The 22773-nt window shown below is 35.8% G+C and overlaps 1 protein-coding gene across 1 annotated transcript in view; it reads left to right on the top strand.

Moving 5' to 3' along the window:
* TUSC3 (tumor suppressor candidate 3) overlaps positions 1 to 22773 on the top strand; it is a 126744-nt gene that overhangs the window by 44871 nt on the left and 59100 nt on the right. The window contains exons 2-5 of the mRNA XM_069855959.1: positions 6966 to 7135; positions 15926 to 16043; positions 18420 to 18560; positions 19089 to 19229. Coding sequence (XP_069712060.1) covers positions 6966 to 7135; positions 15926 to 16043; positions 18420 to 18560; positions 19089 to 19229 — 570 coding nt within the window. The remainder of the gene's footprint in view (positions 1 to 6965; positions 7136 to 15925; positions 16044 to 18419; positions 18561 to 19088; positions 19230 to 22773) is intronic.

The raw sequence follows: 22773 nt of genomic DNA, 5'->3' as shown, positions 1-22773 counted from the left end.
TAGTCAACAGTAGATTGAGTCCCTGCCTAATATTTTGGAGGACTTTTCCTGGTACTGATACTGCAACTTAAATATCTTGACTCTACCTTTCTAGACCTGAGGTCTTCCATGTTCACATGTCTAGTAGTATTCAGGAGGCACCCTCATATGTCAGAAAGAGCTGAAACCTCCTCTGAAACCTGAAAAAAATAATTGTTAGGGCCAATGTGTTTTGAATGAAGGCAAAGTAAATTAAAGGAGGACTCAAAAAGAAATGTAATTAAAAATAGTTTTGTAACGTAAACCCATTGGAAATATGTTTATATGATAAAGACAATCTGATAGAACTTCTGTGAGAACCATTGAGAAACGTCCTTTTGAGATGCTCCAGCTACTTTGCTACAATGATTTCCTGGATCAACAAATCTGAAACAAGGAGTATTTAAATTTGAATTTGTTTTTTGTTTTAAAAAATAAGAGGTTTGTTTTGAAAATGTCATTGACATCCTTTGGATAGACAGAGCAAACAGCATTTCGGGGAAATCTGGATGGTGTTTCATTTCATTCTGTCCATTGTTTCCCTCTCGCCCCCAACATCTCAAGGGAGATGGTTTTTTGGGGGCCAAAAGAAATTTAGAAAATCTGGCCAAGGAAGATTAGCAGTCAAGTGAAGCAAAATGTTTGTATACAGGGTGGTTGTTATTGTTGTTTATGCTTTGTCTTGTTGACACTCTGTCTTGGGAGAGTGAATAAATAAAGCTGTGTTTTGAGTAGCTAATCTCCTAGTCACAGAGTACGAAAGGGAAAGCTTGTAGATGCCAAGCTCTGTTGGGCTAAGAAGCAGAGAGAGGAGATACAGAGGATCACTGGGAAGCAGTCCCTGATAGAGAATTGTTTCAAGTGCAGATGCCAGAAACTGGGCCTGCCAGCATCTTCTGTTTCATAACTTGTCACACTTTGCCTATGTTTTTGACAGGTGGCATAGTTTTTTCATAACATCACTTAAACTGTGATCTATAAAAGGTGAACTTTTAACTTTATTCTTTTGCTATGTTCCTGATACAACGATATGGGCCACTGCACATGGAAAAATCTTTTACTACCCATAGGGGCAAAAGCAGAACTAGGGAGAACTTGCTGTCTCAAGCAGCTTATTTCAGTAGGGACTGCCCATCTGCTTAATGTGATTAAGGCCAAAATAGCAATGACAGTAGCCCTACTCCAGCAATAAAAATAATTTTCATAGGTGATCTCTTTATGGAGAAATCCCTGTCCTAAATAAACACCATCTTTCCCTGTTGCATCAGAGAATTTCTAGATTCAGGATTTTCTCAGTTACGTGTTCAGTGATTAGTTTTGAGAAAATGCTCTTGTGCTGGATATTTTTTTCACTTGTTACAAAACAGTGTAGGAACAGCAAGTACTATTAATTCTGTTTGTTTTAGAGGTATTAAGTGTTCATGTTGTTTCCACACACAGATCATACATGTACTTTTATTCTGATTGAGGCTACAGCTAATGAAAATAAATGATACATGGCAGTCTCATCACCCATTGATTTAAATGTTCTCTATGCATATGTCAACAGACTGTTATCTGTTGACACTTTTGTAGTTATTTGCACCAATAAAAGTTAGATTTTCTTGGTAAAATAAGAATTTCCCTTCTCAGATTTATGCTTATGGTTTTTTTTTTCAGTGTTTCAACTAAAACAGTCCCCTTATCAGTATAAAACTAGTAAATGCTTAGAGGAATACAGTAAATCACAGAATAATAAATGGTTTGGGTTGGAAGAGACCTCAAAGATCATCCAGTTCCAAACCCTCTGATGTGGGCAGGAACACTAGACCAGGTTCCTCAAAGCCTTGTTTAACCTGGCCTTGAACACTTCTAGGAATGGGATGGCTAGTCCATAGAAACTTTACTAGACTGCTACAGCTTTTCAAATATGATGGATAGTGGCTTTTCAGATTTGTCTGCCAATTCTCTCAGGACCCATGGATGCATCTCAAGTTCCATGACTTGTGCACTTTCATGTTCCTTAGATGGTTTCACACACCTGTTCTCCTGCAGTGGATGGTTCTTCAATCTTGCTGTCCCCACCTTTACCTTCTGCGCCTTGGGCAGTGTGGCTAGAGCACTTAATGGTGAAGACTAAGGCAAAAAAGTTGAGTGCCTCAGTATTCTCCATATCCTGAGTAAACAGATCTCCTGTTTCCCTCCAGAGGGGGCTACTATTCTCCCTAGTCTTGCTTGTATCACTGATATACCTATAACAGCTTTTCTTGTTGCCCTTGCTGTCCTTGGCCAGATTTAATTCTGTCTGGGATTTAGTTTTCTTAATTGTTTAGCAGCATCCTGGCCAATGTCAGCAGTGAACACCAAGCAGTTGGCTCCCAATTCTTGCCCACCCCCCCCCAGCTTTAATGAAATAATTATGATGAAAATAATAAGACAGTAATAAAATATCTATAAATACATGAAATCACACCCTCACCCTACCCCTCCCTGACTATATGTCATTACAAATGCTGTAGAGCAAACATGAGGGAATAGGTCTATGGCTAGGAGGGTGTTGGGCTCTGGAACTGGGTTCAGGAACGCATGGATCCTGGATTAGGGGCAAACAGACAAATGAGGTCCTCCCTGGACATCAGCCATTGAAGAGAGTGAGACCTTTGTAATCTCTCATTTTATATAGAATATAACGTATATAGGATGGAATACTCTGTTGCTCAGTTTGGGGTTGCCTGTCCTGTCTGCCCTTCCCTGCAGGTGTTGCCTTTGTTTCATCACCTTGAGTATGGGATTGGTTACCATAGGAGTAAGTATTAGCATTGGCTCTTCTGCATACTAATGTGCCATGTTATCCCTTCTAGAGAGAAACTATCTGAAAAACATGCAGTTAACTTTAACAAAATGAAGTTACTTAGATGAGACTTAGCTGCCGTCAGAAAACTAATTCTACTTTAGCTCGAACAACAACACTTTGCTGACCTGGCTAATCAGACAATTTCCTTCTGTTCCCAGGCTACCTGTCCTTGCTTCCACCCTACGTAGGCTTAGTTTTTGTGGCTGAGTTGATTAAGGGATTCCTTGTTCATCCATACAAGCCTCCTGGTGTTTTTGCATGACTTTGTCTTTGTTGGGGTGTGTCGCTCTGAGCTTGGAGGGAGTGATCCTTGAATATTAACCAGCTCTCTTGGCCCCTCTTCTCTCCAAGGCTTCATGCCTTGTTATTCTATTATGCAGATCCCTGAAGCAGCCAGGGTCTTCCCTCTTGATGTCCAGCACAGCAGGTTTGCTGTGTGCCCTCCTTACTGCCCTAATAAAAGTGTTTAAACAAACAGTGGGTCATTACAAATATAGGGGTGGGAAGGAGCAGAAAATTAGCAGTCTAGAACAAAAATGAAATAGTGTCTCCTGTTTTCTGGACGTGGGTAACACTGTCATTACAAGCTATGTTTTGTCCGGGGTATCTGATTTAGGAGTCCTCTCCTGTTTCCAGATTTTCTCTGGTATAAAAGTTTCCCCAGGGAGTGGAAAGAGGCAAGTTAATACAATTTTTGCAGTTGTCTATAATCCTAAGTGGGATTGGCAGTTTTATCTATGCCTTATATAGTTGGATGGTAACTGGTAACAGAAAAATACCATAGGATGTGTTCACTTTCAGTACTGTCACGGCAAGATTAATTAGGAATAGATCACTGCCTTTTGTAACTGTTCTGGATATTAATAGATCATTATTTTTATTGCTTTTCTATTAGGGCAGTAGGAAAAATACTACCTTTTGTTTCTAAATGTTTTCTGTCAACGTTGCTTCACTTTTCAACACTCTTTTGTACAGGAGAAAATTTTTGACTGGAGGCAGAGCTCATACTCACACAGTTCTTGAACAATCTGGTTTTCTTTTTATACATTTTTATCTTAAGATTTTTATTTTTTAAATGTATTTTTAAAATAAAAATAGCAAGGTTACATTCTAAATAATGAAATCCATAAGGCCAGTTTGCTAGTGTTTCTTTAAATTATACGGCAGCATATATTGTGCAAATGTTTTATAAAGGATTAAACAATATCAGACCTTTATCTGTCTAAAGTGTTAGAAACCAGAAAGCTGTAAAATATAGGACATTCCACAGCTTTCATTGTGAATTCTACAGCTGGCAGTCCCAAGGTCTCTTCTGTCAATTACTCTGCAAAAGGAGGCTTTCTGGAATAAAGTGAACTATGAAGTCATGGAGTATCTAAGTGCAGTCCATTGCTTAAGAGAAATCTGGCCTATAGCAGAATGTTTAATGATATATGTCATTATCTGCAATCTATTCTTTAACTTCTTGTTTGAAAACAGTAGATTTCTTTAGAATCCAGCAAAACAAGTAATAAAATTGTACCTAGTGTTTTTATATTCCTGAAATACTAGCTTGACAACCTAGTGTAGTAAATATATTAGCTTAATTTAGTTACCTAGTGCATTTATGAAAAAAAACCCAAAACAACCAAACCAAAAGATACAAGTGGTTGAGAACATAACAATGAACTTCACAGTATTTCACAAGAGCTCTGTGAAGATCACCTGAAACGCGGCTGAATCTGAAGGAAACAAGTCAATTGTTCACTGGCAACAAGCTTCCAAGTAAGACTTTGAAGGAGTCTGGTCTGAGTAAGGCTTTTCCAATATCACTGGTTATTTTGTAGAAACAAATTATTTAGCAGTGATAGAGCTGCTTTTTCTCCCTTGTTTTTTTTCTATCAAGATCATGATTCTGTTTTGATATTCTTAATGATGCTTCACAGGATTCTATTTCTCTCTTCTAAATAAGGCCAATTCGGAAAAGTCTTTGGTTTTCTGTACCAAGTAGAGTATTATGCATCCATCTTGTGTTAATTTAAAATGTATCTTTTTATTAGTTCTCTCTCTGTTTTTTTTTTTTTTTTTTTTTTTTGCTTTAGTAATTAGAGCTTTTGGAAATATGAATACACATCCTTTTTAGCTCTTTGTTTTATTTTGCATTACCACCTGGAGTGCCTCATGCGAAACTAGTGAATCTTTTGAAGTAAACAGAAAGATTTAATCCAGGCACTGCTAAACCAAAGAAATTTTACAAATGAGAAGACTTCATTTTTATGTAATTTCCGTTATGATTCTTTTTAAAAAGAACTTGCATAATATATTTTTGAAACAAACCTGCCAGAAACATGTCTTTTAACTGAGGAAAAATGGTAGTGTTAATTGATTTATTGGTATTCTTATGATAGAGTTGTAATCTCTCCTTCACATTTGCGATTACAAATATCAGCTAAAGCCTGAGACTGGGAATGAAAACCTAATAGATTTCTTTAAAGGTTTTATAAGGTCAAACAAGTGTGACTATCTCAAAATTGTTCATGATTTATGCTAGTCGAAGCTTCTTTTGGACTCAAAACTTCTGATGACCAGCTGTGTGCTATAAAGAGTTCTAAGGGGCATCTTATACTAATTTTTAAGATGGAAGATCTGACAGACAAAATATAGTTTTCTTTTATCCTTGAAGTTCATTCTTTCCTTCTCCTCATACATCTATCTGTGCTTTTATTTATAGCCTTACTAATTTGTCAAAATGTTACTAGATGAGCTAATTTTTCTATTTCATGCTGGTTTTTAACAAGTCCTAAAAAAGCTAACTTGTTTCCTTGCTCGTTTTTTTCCGCACAGTATTTTCTGTTTTATCCTTGCCTTTCTGGTCATCATGTTCTGTTTTTCTCAGTGTCCCCATTTCAATATGTTTTTTAAGCTATTTTATTCTTCACTTCCACAGCAGATCCTCATCAGTTTGTGTACCCTTTCACTACGTCACACATATTTTATCAGAGGTCTTATGCCTTCCAGTTTTCTGAACTTAGTTTCTCTTTTATTTGGTGACCCTTCTTCACTTTCTGTTTCTGTCTGTCCTCCCTTTTGTCCTTACCATCTTCTCTCATCACTCAGCTTCTGTGCAAGTCCTAATGGTTCAGTTTTTTCCACTCTTTTGTTAGTTTGTATTGATATAGGCCATTTCCACAGTGTCCTTCAGCAGGAAACTGAAGACTTAAAACAAAATGGGTTGTTGCATTGATCCTCATACCCTGTAGATGCAGCAATCCACCTGGAGCATGGTCAGTGCAACCTCACTGAGACTAGGTAACTTGGGAGACAAAGAAGTCTATGATAAGCAAACTTATCCAGCTTTCTTGATAAAAAAAAAAATCTAAATAGATTTTCATAGGCGTAGTTAGATAAATGTATCTAACTTGCAGACCATCTTCTAGGATGTCTAATAGCCTGCTTTGAAGTCATTCATGTGCTTGCAATACTTTCATGCAAAAGAAAAGCGACATACAATTTCTTATACACTTTTAGTTCAGCAAAAACATTTTGGGGATCTCGATGGCAACTGAAAACGTTGCTTTTGAAATGGAATGTGCCTATATGGGTTTATTACTCAGTACGCTTACGTCTGTATCAAAATATAAAACTTATATTAATTTAAATTCAATATGATATATATTTGTAAGGAAATTTTGAATGTAAAAGCTTTTTCTTTCTCTTTGTAGCTATATTTTTCTTTCATCTTAATATTTCAGTGATTGACAATATTCTGCTGTGATTTTTACTAACTAGAATAAATGTAACATAATGCTGCATTTTCTAAAGCTTCCAGTTTTTAATGAAAGCTAAATGATTGCTGTACTGATATCTTTTATTTGGACAGTCTGCCTTACTCCACTCCTTTGTCTTTGATTTCATTTTATGTATCCTTTTTATTTAAAATTACATTAAGTTCTTTTTTAAATATTTAAAAACTATTTGTCTACATAGAAGACAAAGTTGTGCTATAACCTATTTAAAGGTGCCCCCAACCTCCTGTTTTAGTCCATAGGAGCTCTGAGGATGCAAAGACAGAATACAGATAGGAAGTACTTGAAGTTTAAACTTAAACATTCCTCATCCTTGTCCTCTATTACAGAATCTTTTGGCTGAGAAGGTGGAACAGCTGATGGAGTGGAGCTCGAGGCGCTCGGTTGTTCGAATGAATGGAGACAAATTCCGAAGATTTGTGAAGGCTCCACCTCGTAACTACTCTGTGATAGTGATGTTCACTGCTCTCCAGCCACAGCGACAGTGCTCTGTTTGCAGGTAATTTATAACTTAGTGTTCTTTTTCATCTTCCTTACACAGTTTTCAAGTGAACATTTTAATCAGTGTGCAATACAATGAGTAGGATTCTTCTTGGCATGTGATTGATGCTTACTATTTAACAGATTCATGTGTTTGTTACAATACCTTTTCAACTGCTTTTTAGTCTATATGTGAATTTTCAGAAGTCTTACTGGTTTTAGGTTTTAATGAATTGCATTTGACCAAAATGTACACAGCTGAGGTAGACTTTCTCTTTAAGAAAAGTGCTTTATTATCAGTTGACCATGATCTTTCCAAAGACATTTTGTAACAGAAGTGATTCATTACCACTTGATAACATGACACTTCACTGATTTCATCAGTTAAGAGATGTACAAGGCTCAGATGTAGATGTGAATTGCCTTGTGATTTTCAGTTTTGTACAGTTCTTAGAATGCAGGCACCTTTTTCCACAAGGACATTGCAAAGGGATCTGAACAGGCTGGACCGCTGGGCAGAGTCCAATGGCATGAGGTTTAACAAGGCCAAATGCCGGGTCCTGCACTTGGGGCACAACAACCCTATGCAGTGCTAGAGACTAGGAGAAGTCTGTCTAGAAAGCTGCCTGGAGGAGAGGGACCTGGGTGTGTTGGTTGACAGCCAACTGAACATGAGCCAGCAGTGTGCCCAGGTGGCCAAGAAGGCCAATGGCATCTTGGCTTGTATCAGAAACGGCGTGACCAGCAGGTCCAGGGAGGTTATCCTCCCTCTGTACTCGGCACTGGTGAGACCGCTCCTTGAATCCTGTGTTCAGTTCTGGTCCCCTCACCACAAGAAGGATGTTGAGGCTCTGGAACGAGTCCAGAGAAGAGCAACAAAGCTGGTGATGGGGCTGGAGAACAGGTCTTATGAGGAGCGGCTGAGAGAGCTGGGGTTGTTTAGCCTGGAGAAGAGGAGGCTGAGGGGTGACCTCATTGCTCTCTACAACTACCTGAAAGGACGTTGTAGAGAAGAGGGTGCTGGCCTCTTCTTCCAAGTGACAGGGGACAGGACAAGAGGGAATGGCCTCAAGCTCCGCCAGGGGAGGTTTAGACTAGACGTTAGGAAAAAATTCTTTACAGAAAGGGTCATTGGGCACTGGAACAGGCTGCCCAGGGAGGTGGTTGAGCCACCTTCCCTGGAGGTGTTTAAGGCACGGGTGGATGAGGTGCTGAGGGATATGGTTTAGTGTTTGATGGGAACGGTTGGACTCGATGATCCGGTGGGTCTCTTCCAACCTGGTTATTCTGTGATTCTGTGATTCTGTGACATGCTTACTCCGGAATACTGTCTGGCAGTGCACTTTATGTTCTGTTGGCTCATTTTAAGATACTTATTAGGGTGTGTTATTCTAAGGTATTCTAAGTCTTCTAAGGTATTCTAAGTCCAGGATCTTTCTGTGCAAGTTCCTAGTTCAATAAGGTAATCCAAAAATGACTAATGAAAGACATGGAAATAGGGCCCAGGGACTGAAAGGTAGTCATGTACTTAATTACCTTACTGAATCAGAACCTAGGCTGATAAAACCTGCTTCAGCTAAAATCTGTGTTAGAAATTTTGTTTAGTAATTTTAGTAGTAGCTGGGATTATTGTGCAGGTAGTTATAAACAGCATTTGAATAGCCTTCAAAATACTCTGTAGAACTATGAAATACATAAGCTTTATATGAAGAAATAGTATGTCTTGGGTTTAAATAGATTCATTTTAAACAATACACGAAGTTTGTAAACTTACCTTGTTGGATTTCTTAAGTGTCAGAATGTGATATTTACAGTAGAAATTTTCACTTATGTACCTGTAATGTTGTATGAATTTTATTAGATTTTTTTAATAGATTATTTTTTTGTCATTGAATTCAATTGGTCAATTTTGAGGGACAGTATGTAAATTGCACTCCCACGAGTTCACCTCCACATCTGAATTGTGAAGGTGAAGGACTAGGTACAGCAGCTTTCCAATGTTCTTAGGTCAAACAGGTTTTTTTCTGTAAAACTTCCAGCACTTGGTTCCTGTTACTTTTTCCTACAGGAAGCAGGAAGTTCTTTGCTACAGGAGATGCACCAAGTTTAGCTTTCTAAGAGTCAGTGTATTAGACATTATAATGAGCGAAGCAAATTCTTTCCTTGTGTTATGTACAGCTCTTTTGTAGTGCATGTGAAAACAACATAAATATTGATGTTATTAGTGAAGTTAATTTTGCTTACAACTCTATATTGTTTACTGTTCTGTAAAAGAGCTTATAAACTTCATCCTGTGATATGCTAGGCTAGCCATTTAAATATAGAAGCAAATGAAAATCTTTAAACATAAAATGAAGGAAAGAAATCTACGTACTACTTCCAGGTGGGTTTTTTTAAATAAAAGTGAAGTCGTGATCCACTTTTTCATGTGAAATTAAAGGTATAAAAACATTATCAGGAAAATTGACATTTTCAAATCAATGGCTAATTAATGAAGCACTGAAAGGAGACACAGAACTGAAATGCATGCATTACTTCATTTTGTTGGTTCTTCACTGGACACTTTGCGTAAAGGAAAAATAGGTTTTACCTTAAACTGTAATCCTTGGTGAGGATGCTTTTGTCCAAGATTTAAGTTAACTGTTACTCATCAAAATACTTCTGAACAATTACATACAAATAAGTCAATGCCATATTTCAAATACAAAAAAAAAAGCACCTAAACTGAATTCTTTCACTTTGAATAACTTTCTCAGAAGAACTAGTACTTTCCCTGCAGCTCCCCTCCAACCCCCACCACCCCCTGCCCCGCCCCCGGTCAGTTTATGCACCACAGGATTATGTAAAAAAAAAATTGGTTTTATCTTTTATTCGTAGCTAGATTTCACATTTCAGTATTGATTCTAATTTTTTACTTAATCTCTTTTTAATATATACTTCTAAAAGCTAGAAATCTTATGTCTGCGTTATTGATTGGATTTTGTTCTATGCATAGAACAAATAAGAATGATTTATAGGTGTTTCTAAAAGACACCTAGCAGTTTGTTGTCTTTGAGACAGAGGCTGGTTCTGTATTCATCTTAATGAGATATTTTCACAGACTATGGACTGGAAAATATTTGTATATCTCTAGGCTATCTGTATCAATTTAGTCCTAGCACATGAAGGTTTCTGTAAACCAGTAGCTCTGTATACATGTTAGTAATGACTCTAGTCCTATCTCTAGAGTGTTTCTCAAGGAAATTGTGTCTTTATCCTAAAGCAGATTTTGGAGTAAAGCATTTCCACCTATGTGGTCAGGCAAGTTTGAGTTTTCCAGTCTAAAAAAACTGTTGAAAGCTATCTGATGACTTCACAGCTGTGTAAGTGGTAGCATTTATGTCAGTTTTCCTGTTGACACAATTGTTTATGTTCAATATGACATAGCTAGTATTGAGAGATGAATCAATTGTAACAGATACCCAATATGCTCTTGAAAGAGTCATTGGTGGGGGTGAGATGTGGATTTTTTTCTATGCATGTTTAGAACGTGCTTGATTAAACATTTTTGGTTAAACTTAGTTGGTCTTAATTGACTTAACATGTTATTGATATTCTTGGTGTCTATGAAATCTGTATTTCTTTTATGGGTGTAATTGTGCCTGTTTGAGTCATTGCTAATCAAGATTAAAACCTAGAATTAGCATCATAAAGGATCAGAAATACAAAATGGGGAAATGCAACGGAGGAAGACTGTAGTAATGGCAGGTGACCACTTGTGGATACATGTAAACTAAAAATTGCGTTGTTTCAGTCCTGCATGATATTTATTAGTATTTATTAGCAGAAGTAATAAACCTGCTTCCGAATTCTTGGAAAACACAGTTTTGCGAAGACACTATTTATGAAGAAGTAGCTAAAAATGACTGGTGGTGGAGTTTGCACAGCCAGTAATTTCCTTCACCCCCTTGTTGATCAAACTATATTGTATTCTTGAAAGTGTCAGAAGATTTGCTGTATTGAAAGGAGAACCGATTACTCCCATTAACTGAAGTTATGTGTGTAAATACACGTAACAAGTATAGCATAAAATATAGATAGGATGTGAAGGAGATGGATCAGTTTTGCAGGTGTGGCACATATTTTCTAAAAATTTCTTTTGCTGGATTTGAATGACAAGGCTGACTTCTGTTACGAAGTATTAATGGCATCCGTTGGATCAACGTTGTTACTGCAGAAAGCCTGCTGCAGAATGAGTGTAGCCAACTGCTTGTGATATGACTTCTGTATTTCTTATAGGATTATGTAAAAAGTAAGTTATAATTTAACTTATAGTTTATGTATGCTCAAGATTAGAGTTTAAAGTGTTAAGTGTTTCATAAAGAGCTCTGAATGTAGCTGCCTTCTTCTGTTGACTCACAATACAGGTCAGGATATGACAAAATGTATGAGAGAAGAGATTCCACATAACTTTATTAACATCTGCGCTATCAACAAGACCTCTAAGAGGAGGTTTTTAATCTAGAACAGAGAGGAATTCTGTTGGTTTCCCTGTTCAAGAAGATACCTCAGAAAATTGTTTTCAAGTATCCAATCAATGAGTAGGTCAACAGCAAAAAGAATTCTGACAGTCATGGAGATGTCATCAAAAAGAAGAAACAAGATCCTCTACCTTTCTCTAGTTTTTGCTGGTTGATCAAAAGCAGGTAGTGAGAAAATCATTTACAGGTCTCTTAACTGTGCTGAGAGGGAATTATCTTTTAAACTTTTGTTCAAAGAAGGAACAGGAAATGCGGAAGGAGCTGTTGAAAGTTCTGCAATTGCTTTTCAAGTGCACTTCGGAATCTTCATAGAAGTATTGATGAGTCCTGTTTAACAAGGTACTAATTCTATACTTGGATTGTAGGAGACTTCTTCCTGTTGATAATTTTATTTTCTTTTTACTTTTCAACTTCTACAGTATATGGTCTTATAGCTTCTTTTCATCTATTTTCTTCTATCTTCTTTTCAAATATTGGAAATTTCATGGGATGTTGTAAATGGAATAGCATAGATTTTAGTTTGCTTTCTGCTATTATAGATATCTAGATTGCAAAAACAGGGTAGTTTTCAACTAGTGTCCATACTTTCTTCATTTTGTCATGTGTGGTGAATTTTCTGTATATTCTTCAGTGCTTTTCATAGTGACACTATGAGTCACCCTAAACAAAAATAAAAGCAAGTAAGCATTCTGAATTTATTATCTTCTCAATATTAGGATGTTGTCAAAATATGCACTTAACCCCCTTTTCTCTTCATTTTGGGAGTGCATTCTTTGCCCGTTCAACATTTCTGTGTTTAACAGTCTGTAGTGTGCCAAAAAAAATAATGCTTTACTGCTTTCTTTGGCAAGTAATTCCACAGTCTCTTTTATTCTTTCCCTAACACTTCAATTGTGTTTTACTTACTATAATATTGGGCTAATAGAATAAAATTAATTTAATATAGCTCAAACTATACAAATTTGATTATTTACCATAGACACCCATTTAATGAATCTTCTTGAATAGAACTTCTAATGTTTTATCAGCACCTCCTGCATAATTGAAGAAATTTTTGCAGAGCATTTGTCTGGCAGCTTATTTTTCAGCATGTTGAATTTTCTAGGTAAGTCTAATAGTAACATTTTCGTTTGATCTGGCTATTATTTTATAGTAGCTGGTTAATATTACCTTTGGTGCTAGTTACTGTGTTACTGTTGTGATTAAATTCTTAAGAACTGACTAGAGCAACAGTAAAATTTAAGTCTTCTCCATCTATCAAAAAATTCTGTCAAAATAACAAGAGCAATGCTAACATTATTCAGATGAATTCATACCAGGTGTGATTCTGTCCTGTGCCTTTATAGTATTCCATATCATTATTATAATAATTTCATATAAACATTATTTTGTAGAAACAAACTGTTAGAATTGATATTAAGTAATTATAGAGATAGGTAGATAAGAAATGACAGACTTGATATTGTCTGATACTAGTTGGAGGCTGATTTTTTTCAGTCAATGGCTTATACTTTTTACTATTATTGTGTTTGAAAAGGAGTAGCCAACATTACAAAAAAGTTACTAATGTGATTGTTATCAGCATCATATCTTGTGGACTGTAGGATGTTCTTCAGCTCTATATGTGGTAATTCTGTAACTTTGTTTCCTGCCCCTCTTTCTTTTGCTTCTGCACACCCCGCAAGAGCTTCTATGAGGTTGCAAAATACGTGGAGATCAATGTGAACAAGAGTCTTCTCTCAAATAGTGGGGACATAACTGGAGTATCTGAACTTCACAGAAATACTGTTTCATAACAAGTGAAAGCTAGACTAAGAGGAATGATGGCATCAATATGAAGTGATTTTTATCTTGTTTTTATAATAAAAGTGGTTCAGCTTTAATATATCAGGTTTAACAGAACAGTGCCCTGCAGATATTGCTTAAGATTTTACAGCATTCCTTTGATGTTGTCTGACTGCCCTCTTCAGGAGGACAGTGAATATGTTAGTCTGCTTAATGTTATCGTCTGTTTCTAGAAATAACCAACCTGATGCTTAAAGCACTTTTCTTTCAATAATTGCAAGCTTTGTCCATTGAGTGTGTCAAGTGGCGAAATTTACTCAATCAGGTCATAAGTGTGAAAGTTGAGTTTTGTTGTGCTTCATAAGATTTATTCTTTGGGGGCTAAGAAATAATAAAATTTCATTTTACCTTTTTTGTGATGATTTTTTTTGTACAATATATTCCTTGATACAACACAATTCTGCTGGAATTGTATGTATTCTATTTCATGCTTGAGGCTGATCTCAGTTTTGAGGAAATGGGAAAGGGTCTTATGACATCTGTGGTCCTGTCTTCCCTTTCTATGCTGTCTCAAAATACAATATGTATTATGTGTGTTTAGTGCCGTTTCTTTTGCAACAAATAGATTTTTGCATCTGCAGCTTTAAAATGAACAACGTTTTACTTCTGCATCTTACCACATAGAAACATAGAATAGTTTGGGTTGGAAAGTCACATAGTACAACCTAGGTCACCTAGTCCAACCCCATTGCAATGAGAAGGGACATCTTTGACTCAATCAGGTTGCTCAGAGCCTCATCCAGTCTGACCTTGAATGATTCCAGGTATGGGACACCTACACATGGCAACATGTCTATGGGTAATGTGTTCCAGTGTTTCACCACATTCACTGGAAAAAATTTCTTCCTTGTGTCTAGTCTACATCTACCAGGCTTTAGTTTAAAACTTACTCCTCGTTCTCTAACAACATGCCCTGTTAAAAAGCTTGTCCCCGTCTTTTTTATGAGCTCCCTTTAAGTACCAGAATGCTGCTATAAGGTCTCCCCAGACCCTTCTCTTCCCCAGGCTGAACAACCCCAACTTTCTTAGCCTGTCTTTGTGGAGCAAGTGCTCCAGCCCTCTTATAATCTTTGTGGCCCTCCTCTAGGCTCTTTCCTTTGCTGAGGACTCCAGAACTGAATGTAGTACTCTGGGTGGGATCTGGAGTACTGCAGAATAGAGGGGCAGAATCACCTCCCTGAACCTGCTGGCCATGCTTCTTTTGATGCAGCCCAGGACACGCTTGGCTTTCTGGGCTGCGACCATACATTACTGGCTTATTTCCAGATTTCATCCACCAGTACCCACAAGACCTTCTCCTCAGGACTTGCCCAAATCCCTTCATACCCCAGCATCTATTGATATCAGGACTTGCCCAGTCCATATGCAGGACTTTGCACTATCTCATTGAACCTCCTGTACAGCAGATATGATTAACAGTAATGTGGAAATAATCAGTAAAGGAGCCTGTGATGTGTGTAAAGCAAAAAGTACTGCAAGGATCCTTTTACCTCTTTTGAGGTTTGGTTTTTTTTTCCCCAGAACTGTTCATTGATATGGATTTGTCTTGTGCAAGAACCTATTGTTTTATGGTTTTGTGATTGTGTATTTAGACAACATCTCTGCTAGTAAAGATGGCAGATTTCTTCTCTGGAATTACATTTTTCCTTTCCTGTCATTGCAGATAGGACAAAGTTTTTTGTTTTGTGGGTGTTTTTGGTTTTGTTTTCTTTTAAAATGAATGAATGAACAAAACCCAGTCAACCAAAAAAAACTCACTTGAATGTAGTGCTGAGTCTTTCTGAGAAATTAGAGAAGTGTCAGTATGACTTTCTAGTGATAGTAGAAAAGATTATTTAACCCTATATGTTGTGCAAAATTATCCTTTATCACTTTTAAAACAAGATTTATAGAAATAATCTTGAGTGTATTATGCTACTTGCAAGCCTGCTGTTCATCTAGTTAGTATAGTTTCCCCAGTGCTTAGCAGTTTCTATGGCTTTTTCTATGGCTCTGCTGTTTTAGAAAGATTACTACTGTTGCATTTCTGTGTTATTTTTCCATTACTTTCAGAATTCTTTATGTGCAACTGTCTTCAGGAAGTAAATCCTGATCTCATATGCAAGGGCCATGTAAGCATTTCTGTGCAAGGATCTGTTAGCAGATTTGTGTGATGCTTGCCACTGAGGCCACTCTTGTTTTGTTAGACTTTTAAATACAGAAAACATTGCTTTTCACCAGTGTCATCTTGGGATGTCTCTGATTTAGTTTGACAACGTATTTCTAATTTTGGACAAGGCAAGTTCGAGAAAGAGTTGTGCAACTATCTGAAACTTTTTTAAAATCAATACTATGGGTGTTGAGAGCAATATTGCAAGTCTAATTCAACTAATTGTTGCAGCTGGTAATAGAATCTTTGCCAGTGAGCGCCATGTGGATATATGTATGTTTCTTTTCCTTAACAGGCAAGCTAATGAAGAATATCAAGTGCTGGCTAACTCATGGCGCTATTCATCTGCTTTTTCAAACAAATTGTTTTTCACAATAGTGGATTATGATGAAGGGGCAGATGTTTTTCAGCAGGTAAGTGTTGGACACTCTAAACAATTTTTACTTTTTAGAACTACGTGATTTGCCAAACAATACAAGACAAATTATTTTCTGTGTATAGGTATATACTTCTGTTTTGTATACAAATTCTTCCTGATTAAAAACACCAGGCACTGCAATCTCTGTGACATCAATGAAGGCAGATTATACAGGTAGCCACCTCTAGTATTTTCTAAATGTAATTTATAACGTTTGCTTATAGATTACATTATATGCATGCAATATTTTTTCAACACATTCTTAATGTCATTTTATAGAATCAAGCGCAATACAACTGAGGTTTGCATTTAAAGGTTTCCTTTATTTTATCTTTAGGGGTGAAAAAAGGTCCTAACTAGAAGAGTTTTTTGATTGCTTTTACCTAATACAGTATTCTTCAAGTCCAGTATAATTTGTATTAGGCTGGAAGTTCCGCAGGAAAAAGAGAATAGTTTAGATTTCGTATATTGGCTATGAAGACTGAAACTCAGTTGTTGGAGACAGTCTAAGGCCCACTCAGATTTGAGTAATCAAGGCAAAACACATGCCTTGAAGATTAATATAAGATACTAATGTGCTTTTCTTTAGTGTTTATCCATTGATTGAATCTAAAAATGCAGATTAAGAGGAGTGAAAAGTTTTGATGTTCTCTGTATTTTTAGCCACCTTTAGTGAAGTGTGTGATTTATAATTTTCAGGGGAAACATTTTATATTTATTTTTAAAGGATTTAATTATTTGAAAAGTTTAATTATTATGTTTGGTAAATATTTTGCTTCCAATTGACCTCTTAGAATGTATTGTGTAAAGAGTGGTTACTGATGGCTTAAGATTTCGCTTTAAACAACTTAGTTCAAATAAGCTTTAAAATCAACTTAGACTGTCCTACGTGGTTACAATAATACAAAATTTGTTTGATCTTGCCTTAAGCTGATCAGTACTTATTTAGAATAGTCTCATCTAACTTATTCCTTGTGTAAAATGGCACAGATTCAGGTTTTTTCCAGTGGCATGTATTTAAAGTCAAGTAAAAGTTAGACAAAATTAGATATAAAAAAGTAAGTTTTTGACTGTCTCTGAGAAACACAGTTAAGTGGTGCTAGTACCTACTTTAAGGTAGATTTGGAGGAAATGTTCTCACCTAATAAGTTAAATAATACTGACACCATAGCAAAAAAAACCCAAGAAGTGATGACTTCTATTTTTTTCAGTTTTTACTTTTTCAATAGAAAATGACAAAGCAGTTGCAGGTCAACTGTTCCCAAACTCTATACAATGTCAAAAGATTTCTGTATTTCAGAATGTTGTGTTTCAGCATCTTATAAAACATTCTATTAAATTATTTCACAACATTAGTTTTAGCCTTTACCTGAATATTTTTTATTTCTATATCAGCTCCCTAAAGAGGACTGCTTTTTGCTTAAATGGAAAATATTTTCATCACTGGCAATTTATATTGATAAATTCAGTTCTCTTCTTGATTAAATGTTATGTTTAATGAATGTATTGAAACACATTTTTCAGGAATGAAACAAACAAGTTTACTCTGCATTTATTATTTGAGGATCTCCATATTGCATCGTCTTTAAGTATTCCCCTTGATTTTCATTTTTTCAAGTGTTTCATTGCACTTTCTCTGAGATAGAATGAATAGGGAGGAATTTTGCATAGTAAAATTATATTCTCCTATGCCACCTTGCAAAGCTGAAGTTGAAATGTAAAGTGGCAAATTTAATTATACATCTGCTGTTTAACGCCTTTGAGGATTTTTTTATATACTGTGAGCAGTTCCAGTGGTGTCGACACATGGATTAACAGACGTGTAATTTCCAGAGCAAGTTAAGTAGTCTAAGTTATTTATCTAGGCCTTTCTGGGTTCAAAAAAGACTAGTCACTAGCACATAGTTTTCTATCTTGAAGCCAGTAGAAGGCTAGGTGAATAGTTTAGTCTAGTTAACTTTGAATTGTTGAGAGCTAGGCAAGTGAAACAATGTCAAGCTATTTAAACACTTTTTTCTTCCCCTAGAATTATAGCCTAATGTACTTTTATAGATCAGATTGGTCTGGGGTCTCTGTTTTACTAATTACAGGGAAGTTCTTAGAGTATGTGAGAGCTTTAAAGCATAAGATACTCTTACTCAGCAAAGCTTGTGGGTGGAATACTGTGAATAATTGAACGTCCCTAAGAATCTATGAGAAAGAGTATTCTGTGCACTCTTTTTGTGAGAAGATGTATAAAAAAGAATAACGTATGAAGGCAAATAATATTTTTCATGCTAATTAGACTTACGTTGTCTTGTACATAAGAGGTAAACATTTTTGAGGATAAGAGTTCTTAATTTTTTTTCTGTTATTTTTCCTGGTTTTATAGCTGAATATGAACTCTGCTCCGACTTTCATGCATTTTCCTCCAAAAGGTAAACCCAAGAGGGCTGACACATTTGACCTGCAGAGAATCGGATTTGCAGCTGAACAGTTAGCTAAATGGATAGCTGACAGAACAGATGTTCATGTAAGTCTTTTGACAGTTTTAAAAGTTGAAGACTATGTAGCCTGAGACAGGCTGATGACAAACTCCATCTTTCCTTAATACTTTTTTTTTCTCCTCAAGTATAGGTTCTAGAACATTAAAAAAAAAGAAATATAGTCATCATACTTGTGCTGACTTCTGCAGTTTGCAGATTATATTCCATTCTTGCTTTGTTAAATTTTGTTCTGATTCTGCATGAAAACAGGCAATAATAGTTGTATAATTAGTCGTTAATAAGCAAAATGTGTTTTACAAAACTGTATAGAAAACAGATAAGATCCAAATCTATCTACGCCTAATTCAGACACAAGATGTTTTAAACAATTTGTGTTTAAAACTTTTCTGATATTTTGTGTTTATTAAAGTACTTTTTTTTATTTAATTATGCATTTAGGTATTACTCTTTCTGACTCTGAAACCAGATTTCAGATGCTCCTTGTTTGTTTGTATGGAAAGTGATCTATGTGTATACATTTATTTGCGATCTGTATTTGCATTTATCTTTTCCAGATTAGAGTGTTCAGGCCACCTAACTATTCTGGTACAATTGCACTGGCTCTTCTGGTATCTCTTGTTGGTGGCTTGTTATATCTGCGAAGAAATAACTTGGAGTTCATCTACAACAAAACCGGCTGGGCCATGGCAGCTCTGGTATGCAGATTTTCCTTAATAATATGCTTTTTATTAGTGTCTTATCATAACATATATGTCTTTATCACTTGCACAGTAAATTAAAAACCATTTCATTAGTATTTTCTTCAGAATGGTACTATCAGAGAAAGATGCATAATCAAGATTTTGGGGCTAATGCTCATAAGCAGTATCAGTTACTCCACGTAATTCACTGAAAATTAGCAGATTCTGGCTGCAGATTTTTGTTTGAATGTTAACAAGACAATATTTCTGATAAAAAGTATTACTAATGTTCACCGCTATCATTCAACTTGCCCATTTTTTAAAAGCAGTAGTGTTATCATTGGTTGAGTGTGGCTATTAGTGTGAGACTATATCACTTCAGAGTGAAGAAAGGTTAAAAAAAGTAACAGTCTCTTTTTTTTAATGAGGCCCAACACAAAGAAACCCCGAGACTAACCCCATAGCTTGGGAACCAGTTGTCTCAGTTTTAGATAGGAAATAGCACACAAGGATGGTAGATGACAGTTGAGATGTAAGTACTTGTTATTCTACCATCATTGTGACTGACAGAAAAGGAAAAATCTGAGAAGTGTCTAAGGCTTAATTTTCAGGGACATGGAGTCAGAAGCATGGTTGTCAATAGCAGAATAGTGTCTAGGGTTATCAAGTCCAATCCAACTTTTTACAGCTTAATAGAGCTCCTTCCTTCTTTAGTAATACATTGAGAACAGTGCTTTCTAAAAAAATGCCCATGTATTTTGTACAACGTAAGCCCGGCTGTTCTTCATTTTCCATGTAAATGGTTATTTATTCACTTCATCATTTTAAAGATTTTTTTCCTCAACTTGCGTCTATATGAATTACCCCTTCTTGAAAGCACATGGCTAAAATTGTAGGTAGAACAGGAATTTACTTGTGCAGCAGCATTCATATTTTATTTTTCATCTAGTCTCCCTTTCCCACAAAAGCTTGGACCAGGTGTTCTTTTGAAGTCTGTTCCAACCTGGGTTGTTCTATCATTCTGTGTTTTTAGCATTGCCAGAATTAGGTTACTGTAATAGTTTCTGCCTTTTCAAAGCCGCATCATATTGATGGTTCTGCTCCAGTTCAACAATATGAGAAGAAACCTTCTTTTGTCACATTTTCAGCTGGTGGGCCCATTGGCAGCCTTTCTGATGTCAGTTCAAAGATTAAGTTACTTACCTCCTGTTAGACCCCAATTCATTGTTGCATGAATGATTGTCAGGATCTTAAAGTGAGCTCTTTCTTCTAAGTTCCTTAATATTTGGTGTTACTCTTGAGTAACAGCTACTGATAATGCTGTTTTCTCTTAGGCGCTACTGTAGTGTTTCCTACTTGTGTATGTGGCATTAATTCTTTGTTTAAGCAATTTGTTAATCTGCCTCATTCACTGATGAAGAAATATAGAACAAGATTTCAAGTAAAACACCTACATGACCAAATTTCAAGTAGAATGATGTTTCCTTTTGATCTAGAGAGCCGAGGCAGAATGTTGTCTTTGTTCCAAGTTGTCATTTGGACTCTCCTGAGCTCTAGCAGAGTTTTGATAGTTCTTTTCCAAAGTAAGTCTGTCTTATTTGGTTCCATATATTTTTCTAGATTACCACTGTTTGTCATTGATAATACTTTTTAAAGATACAGTAGCACCAGGAAGTTCAATTTTGATATATATCAGTCTAACTTGTTTTTGGACTCCTAATTAAATATCTTTAGAGATCACCTGAGTAAAACAATACTTAGCACACCAAAACAGATGTTTTTGTCAAAAAATAGAGATATGTTATCAGTGATATTTCCTTTGTTTAACTATGCACTGTATCACTGGAGACAGCAATTTTATTCCAATTTCATACCTCAGGGTTTCAGATCAGAAGTTTAATGTTTGAATGTTTTTAGGAAGTATGGGGGTTTTTTGTATTACAGAGGTTAAAAATCAGTTCTTGAAATCAAGAATCATTTTATTACATTCAGTAAATATATTCAATAAATAGTTGAAGACATAACTTCCTGATTTAATTAAGAAAATTAACACATGAAATATTTTTTAAATTATTTGCTGTTCTCCGTAGCAGCAGCTGGACATTTTACATTTGAAGTTAACTATAAATTACAATGTAGAAAACTTGTATTAATATTCAGCTGAAACCCTGTGAAAAGGATCAATGTCCAAATGAAATCCAACATTTAAAGAAATTTTATTAATACCATTCAGTAATTTTCATCCTTCTGATTGTATTGACAAGCAATAATAGGGTTAAGGGGAATAAAATGGTATTAATGCCATTTATTGTTGTTGCTAATGCTACTTCCTGTAAAATTCTGTTTACTTTAAAAATGAATAGCACTTAGAGGATGTTTTAGAAAGAGGTCTTATGTCTGCAAGAATGTAGCAATTAATCATGGTATTGAGCCAGTTCTTCCCTTTTTTTAATCATTATTGTTCTTTTACCTTCACAATGTTGTCCCAGTCCCATACTGCAAAGTTATATTTCAGCAAAGATCATACAATTATCAGAAGTCCTTTAGGTTTTATACAGATCTACAGAGACATACAAGTTAACATTAAGTTCTTTTTGGAGGAATCAGCAGGGGCTCTAGACTGCAGGCTTTTGCATAGGTGACCTCAGTTCTGTAAAATGACTAGAATACTGCAAGGTCCATAGAAAAAAATGGACAATCCTTAATATATTCATTCTAAGCTATTATGTAGTTATGATTCTCTTTCATGGTGCTTTTTTTCTATGAGTAAAACTTGGAGCTTCTTTCTACATAGTAGTTCATTAAATGCAAAAATGGAGAAGATTGTGTCTAATTAAGGGAAGTGAGTCATGCCTAATAAAATGCTTTTATGAAGTGTATAAATAACTAATAAATAGTTAATTTTAAAGAATTGTATTCTTCATGAATATTTTTTCCTCCTTGAATTTGAAAAAATAAACAAGGAGAGTCAGGCAAGATGCATAAAAGTTAGAGAAAGCCCATGTTTTTGACAGGAGGGGCAATTATTTTGTTCCTTATTGTCTATTCATTTTATGATGTTGCAGAACTGAGAAAGCACAGGAGCTTTTTTCTAAAAAGCTTTGATTGGTTTTGGGGTGGTATTGTACTGCTAGGTAGCCAGCATTCATAACCATATGGAAAATAACATTTTCTTTAACTGAAACTCTTTCATAGACGTCCTGCAATTCAGTAACTGAAAGCTGTGGCGTTGCAAACAGAAATGTTGACTGAATTTTTATTTGATATCTCCGTTGATACCAAAAAGTTGTGTCTCTTGGGTAGTATTTTTGTCACTGTTTTAGGAGAATATTTGGGAATGCAATTTTTAGTGATCCATCTAATGGTTTTGATGGACTTTCAGAAGCAAGGACCAGAGCTTTCATCTCTCGCATTGATTCCAATGCCAGTTTATACAAGACTGTCGAACTGGTTTTGTCCTCAATATTAGATTGCGCAACAGCAGTGCTAGTAGCAGTTTCAGTCCCTCGTTGAAGCTCTGCAGACTCTGGTAGTATCTTGTATGCCTTAAGCATTTTTA

The sequence above is a fragment of the Phaenicophaeus curvirostris genome, chromosome 4 (genome assembly GCF_032191515.1).
Source record: "Phaenicophaeus curvirostris isolate KB17595 chromosome 4, BPBGC_Pcur_1.0, whole genome shotgun sequence".
In the NCBI taxonomy this organism is placed as follows: Eukaryota; Metazoa; Chordata; class Aves; order Cuculiformes; family Cuculidae; genus Phaenicophaeus; species Phaenicophaeus curvirostris.
This window is presented reverse-complemented; position numbering and strand designations above follow the sequence as displayed.